We start from the raw sequence: 6,477 nt of genomic DNA, 5'->3' as shown, positions 1-6,477 counted from the left end.
GCATGGCGCGTCTGTTCCGTTGCTGCTGCGTCACGTGTTATACTGTAGCCTAGCCTACCTGCACTCATACCGGAAACATTTCTGATAGGACGCTGCTGCGTCCAGTCTTCCAATTAAGACATCTCTTCATTGTCTCTTTTGAATAGACCTCTGAAGTTTGCCTACAAAAAAGCCACCATCTTTGCCCAAATAAGGAGATTTGGTATCTTGAGATTTTTTCTATGGGAAAATCTCCTTATATGGGCAAAGATGGCAGCTTTGGATCCTTTTTGTAGGCGAACTTCAGAGGTCTATGGAAACACTTTCAACACGCTCTCATGTCATGTGAAAAACAGGTGCCGGTCCTAATTCTAGCATGCACACGTTTTCAGTGCGCCTCGAGCCGTTCTACAGGCATTTCCGGTGGCATAGAAAACGGCATTGAGATAATGATAAGTTGTGGACAAACAAAATAAAATCTGTATTAAAGTCGATATGTCGTAGATCATTAAGCTAAAGTCTTAGTAAGTCTTTTAGTAAGAATTTTTTCAACCAAAGACCTTGCATGAAAACATTGAAAGTGTCTAAAGAATCTCATCCTGCATGAGCAGCTGTCTGCACTCTGAGACTGATCTGCAGAGCTGTAGTGAAGGTGAGTTTACTGAGACTGTGGTGCTGACCGGTGGCTGGCTGTGTAGATGGCAGTGCAGAGGGCTGTATACACAACTCTGTAGAGGGCAGTGCGGAGGGCAGTGGCTCGGCCAGCTTGAGGTCGTATTTTCCCTCGTGGCCCATGCGGTACAAGTTGTCATGGCCGTTGTCCCACCTCACACTAATCCACCCGATCGCAATCACTTGACCAATCACACGGCCAATACCAGGAGGGATTCCATCCTGAAATATGAGACAAACACATACACACACACACACACACACACACACACACACACACACACACACAAACATTCACTCATGAACTAACACTCCAGCTGCACGGAGGCCGAAAGGGAGAGACCACAGAGGGTGGCAAACACTGCACGAATGATCAGTGGCTGCATTTCGGCCCTCCTTGACTGCCATCTAGAACTCCCGTTGTCTCAGCAGGGCCAGAAACATCTTGAAGGACACCATCCACTCCTGCTTCCATCTCTTAAGAGTGTACAGTGGGTACGGGTTGAGAATGCACCTTCTCCCGCGGGACTCCCGAAGAGATCCCGCAGGCCGTCAAGCCGATTTTTTTCGAGGCTAAGGCAATGTACCCAAACAACCACCAGGTGGCAGAAAGTTTCATCCCGCATTTCAAAATGATGAAGACCGCATATCCGTCAATAGTCGACTCCTTAATCTCATTTAATCATTACAATGAAGGTGATGACTGGCAAAATTATTCAAACGACGTTTCAATGAACCATTGTTGAAATGAATGAAAATGGTTATAGAAAATCGCCTACAGCCTAACGCCGACACAGCTGATTCTTTGATTGATTCTAAGCTGTTTTGATGTAGGGGATGGGTAAACTGGCGCGCTACAAACATGATGTTACCAATCAAATGTAATATTAGTAGGACTAGCCTACTTAGACACTTTAGTCATAGGCAACGTTGCCATGTTAATTTGGGCTAGAAGTGCTTGCTTGTGGTGGCGCTCCTGTCCGCTGCTTCTCCCGAATTGTGTGGCAAATTTGTCAGCAATCAGCTTAAATGTCAAATCATATTTATTTCTCTTTGTCGCCATGGTATTGGGGGAAACGCGGAGAAACGAGACGGTCAGTCCTCGTATTTTTTCTTCGCGTTTCGTTATAAGAAAGGTAATAGTTAGGGCAGCCGTGGTGTACTGGTTAGTGCATCGGGCTTGTAACCGGAGGGTTGCCGGTTTGATCCCCGACCAGTCCACCACGGCTGAAGTGTCCTTGAGCAAGGCACCTAGCCCCTCACTGCTCCCCGAGCGCCGCTGGTTGGGCAGGCAGCTCACTGCTCTGGGTTGTGTGATTCACCTCGCTGTGTGTTCACTGTGTGCTGTGTGTTCACTAATTCGGTTAAATTGGGTTAAATGCAGAGAACTGAATTTCCCTCACGGGATCAAAAAAGTATACAGTATATTCTATTCATTAGTTAGTCTTCTTCCGTATTGAACAGATAGGCTACGGGATCTGAATTTGCTGCGCAATTGACCAAGCAACCGCGGACCGACAGAAAAAGAAAGCAAACGTTGCTGCTATCGGGAGGAAATGCTTGCTAATTTTATGTGTTTAAACATAGAGCCATACAATTAGGTGTGTCTGTTATTATGATAATTTTCGAGCATAACTGCTTGTCCATAGCTCAGTGACAGGTGTTAATAGCCTTGCCATAAGCACTGCTGTGGAATGCAGGTGCTTCTTTTATTATGCGATTAGAGCATAAGCGCTTAATCATATAGACTATAACTCAGGGACAGGTGCAAAACCACCAACTGGGATGGATCGAAGGGCAAGCAAGCACTGCCACACAACGTGAAGGCCTTTGTGTTGTCAACACTAAACAGAAAGTTTCCTACGATGGGGAGAAGTGGCCGCAATAAGGACTGCATCGATAAGATCAACGAATGCCTTCGCAAGCCCCGAAACCCCGGTGATACATTTTCTTTCCTTTAATTCAATAAAAAAAAAAATATCTGAAGAACTTTTCCGAGGTTGTCTTGTCTACCAAATCCTAAACTTAAATAACGTAAACATTTTATCTTATGAAAAAACTCTTAGGGGGAACAGTTAGGCAGCCCTTCCTCCATATTGTAGTAGGCCTATAGGCAATTTATTAGAGGGGTCAAAAAAACTCATAAAGTAGGCTAGCCTGCTACTTTTTCCAGACTAAATGTGTCACTTTAGTGATTGGCTCTTTCAAATGCAAATGAGGTGGATGGGCTTTTGAATGGGCCTGCTGCAGGTGAGAGGACAAATCCTAAGAATTTGTTGTTTTTACAAAGTGCCATTATCATTGGCATATTCTCTTAAAACAATACATAAGTTTAGAGCGAATGTTTCAACTATGTTTGCCATGGTAGACAAAAACACTCAAATAAAACAATAGCCTAAAAAATAACTGTAGTGCGTAATGGACACGGCTCTATATCCTAAATAATTTTCGAGGTTCGCCATTTGGTAAAAAGCCAGGTCTATAGAGAGAGAGAGAAAGAGAGAGAGAAAGAGAGAGAGAGAGATTCATGGATTCATGCATTCTGCATTACCGTGACCCTATACCTTGGATGTTTTTTTTTCTCATTGGAATACAGCAGGACAGGATGCCTTTTATCTATCAAACGCAAAAGCTGAGATTGTTGGAAGGACTAGGCTACTCAACAAACTTGTTTTTCGTTTCTGGGAGATCTCGTTATCGTATTTTATACTTATTGTATAATGAACAAAGTCCATGGATTTGCTATATTAAATCCAGTAGCCTAATAATTAGGCTATGTGCCACGTCCGATTTCGCAAGTGGTGTAGTAGGCCTAGGCTACATTTAAAAATCGACAGCCGTATGTGAGATCCATTTCATGAAGAGCAATTGTCTTGTGCGATCATGCCCCCTCCCCCACACTGGTCTAACCAGTTCACTACATTATAGCCTACCTATATGTGCCACTGAGGACGACTGCCTCTCCCTCTTCTCTCTCGACAGACACCTGAGCCCGACACTATGTCAATGTAAAAATGTGCGTGAGTGTGCGCTGAACCACGAATTCACATAGGCTATTAACTTTTCTTTTCAGCAGACATCGCAAACATAAAAAAAATCGCAAAACAGAAAATCTTTCATTTTTTAATAAAACGACAATTTTTCTCTTGATGAGTTCCGGAGAAGTTCTTCGAGTGGGTTTCGAACCCCGAACGCTGGCGTACGTTGTACATGCTCCAACCAGTTGCGCCACAGCTCGAATGTTAACAACATCATGCTTTATTCGTGACATGGACTTGAAACGCCGATCAAAAGTTCTGACATGTTAAACTGACGTTAGTTATTAATTCACCACATGATAAAATGCTGTCATATAGCTTGACGCCCAGCAGCCTATGGTAGTCTATGCCTTTCTCTGAATCAACATGAACATGCATACGATACATACGTTGCTAGAAACTTATATTGCGGAGCTAGGCCTCCTAATCGATGGTTACAATGAATCACCCTCACTGCCCTATCGCATATCTGACCGTCCATTGTTACAATGTTACAAAATGCGCGATCTTCTCCATGCATGTATCCTACGGTTATTAGTAAAGTGACAAGCATAGGCATGTATTAAAGAGATTTCTGTTAAATACATTTTATTTTCAGTCGTCAAAAGTGGTGAGGACAAAATCTGTGCTGGGTACATGTAGGCTACCCAGCGTCGCCGGTTAAAATGAACATGCCTCCGTTTTAAAATAGCCTATACACATTTCTAAGTATTCCTAGCATGTAAATGTAGCCAAAATGTCCATCTTGTCCATCTCTTTCGTCTTCGCCTTGACATTGACAATAATAGCCTATTCACGGAAATGCGGTCTTGTAACCGTAGCCTAATGAATTCATGAATTAATCTAAGGTTGCCTTTCGAGTAGCCTATTTCAGGTTGAATTGAAGGCTATTTCCTTCTGATAGGCCTATAGGTTTCTAAAACCATTTTCATTCATTTCAACAATGGTTTATTGAAACGTCGTTTGATTAATTTCGCCAGTCATCACTTTCATTTTAATGATTAAATGAGACGGATATGCGGAGCATTTCTCTCCCTCTCCATTGACCAAAACGTTGCTCTGGCATCTCTGCTGGACTGACTGAGTTATAGGCTACGTCGAGTGAGAGAGCTGTGAGGTAGGCTGTAAACATTCGAAAACTCTGCAACTGCAATCTAACATGCCGAGCGTCATGTCTCTTTTCTCCGATTGTCACCAGCGCGGTGTCCTCGGGTTTTTCCATGAGCCGAACCTTCATATTATTAGGGCGGTCTATGATGCCCCCTTGCGGTTGCAGTTTTCCCGATGCTTCGGGAGTCCCGATGTGCGGGAAAGAAAGGAGCATTCTCAACCCGTACCATCTGTAGGCTACCGTCACACCGGTGTGACAGGAATGTTGGAAAATTAACATTCTAAAGAATATCTGGGTTCATTGAATTGTACATAGAATTTTAGAACCTTGAATTGCTGCGGAATGGAATCTTGTGTTAGAATGTTTAAAACCCACCCTTTTAAAGGTTAACCGGTTGCCCTCTGGCAGGCGCTTCAGGTCCATACGGTCCAGAACAAACAGATCCAGGGATAGCTTCTTCCCCAAAGCTGTCACCATACTTACTGTACCTCAAATGTGCAAATTGTGCTAAATATGTGTGCGCTTTTACGGAGCTGCTGTTTAAATCACATTGTACTGTGCATGACAATAAAGGCTTTCTATTAAAGTTCTGTTTTGTTTCGGTTCAATTTTACACGTGCACACACACATTTTTCTATTGCTGTGCATTGAGTAGATGTACAATGTCTCTCTCTCTCTCTCTCTCTCTCTCTCTCTCTCTCTCTCTCTCTCGCTCTCATTCTCTCTCACACACACACACAAACCAAACACAAAAAGAAAGTGAATGCACACACAAATAAACATTTTGAGTAAATTAACAATGTTACACACACACACACACACAGTACTGGTCATGTACCTCGTCTCCCCACGTCCAGTCCTGACCCCTCATGACCCTGGTGTCGTTTTTCACCATGGCAACCATATCTGGAACAGATATTGGGCTGTTACCTGCAGGGGGAGACAGCAGCAACATTCATACATATAGATGCACACCACCATAAAATGAATTGTAGAAATATGCATCGCCTGCTTCATATCTATTTTTCAAACTGTTGAAAAATATGTAAACTACCATGAAAACATTTGGAATCACAAATAATTGTCCTCATTTTCTGCCAACATCACTGTGACACATTTTATCATGTTTAACAAGCCCTATTAATTATACTGTATGGCTGTGGACTGTTTAAATAAATCATTTCATTCATTGGGGATATTTCAACTTATACATTTCAATGGCATGGCTGTTTTTATGTCACGTTCACCCAGGGCCGGCCCTAGCCCATTGGCTGCCCTAGGCGATACTGAGATTTTGCTATGTGTAATTATTATGTGTAATTATTATGACCACCGCTAGCATAGCTAGCGAAGCGGTCATATAGTTGTTGTCAAAGTTTTTTTTTTTTTTTTCCGTCATCGATTCTGAATTTTTGGTCAACGATTCCCGGGACACCGTAACACCGGGGCACATGAAACTTGGTGGGCATGTAGCCCCAGTAGACTTGTGCGGAAAAAAATTGTTTCGTCCCCGGGGGTCACTCCCCCCCCCACGCTGCCCCCGCCTGAAGCCCAAAAATGGCAGTTTTTCCTACATAACTACCTGTACCGTGGCACCGAGGATGACAAAACGTTTATGGTATGTTTGTCTCAAGAGCTTGCATCAACTTTGCTTATAACCAGTCATCTGTGATTTGC

The 6,477-nt window shown here is 43.2% G+C and overlaps 1 protein-coding gene across 1 annotated transcript in view; it reads right to left on the bottom strand.

Moving 5' to 3' along the window:
* Positions 1-573: 573 nt before the first annotated feature.
* Positions 574-6,477, bottom strand: part of LOC134066579 (deleted in malignant brain tumors 1 protein-like) — a 19,535-nt gene continuing 13,631 nt past the window's right edge. The window contains exons 5-6 of the mRNA XM_062521944.1: positions 5,639-5,730; positions 574-873 (exon numbers count right to left, since the gene is read on the bottom strand). Coding sequence (XP_062377928.1) covers positions 574-873; positions 5,639-5,730 — 392 coding nt within the window. The remainder of the gene's footprint in view (positions 874-5,638; positions 5,731-6,477) is intronic.

Source organism: Sardina pilchardus, chromosome 19 (genome assembly GCF_963854185.1).
Source record: "Sardina pilchardus chromosome 19, fSarPil1.1, whole genome shotgun sequence".
Lineage (NCBI taxonomy): Eukaryota > Metazoa > Chordata > Actinopteri > Clupeiformes > Clupeidae > Sardina > Sardina pilchardus.
This window is presented reverse-complemented; position numbering and strand designations above follow the sequence as displayed.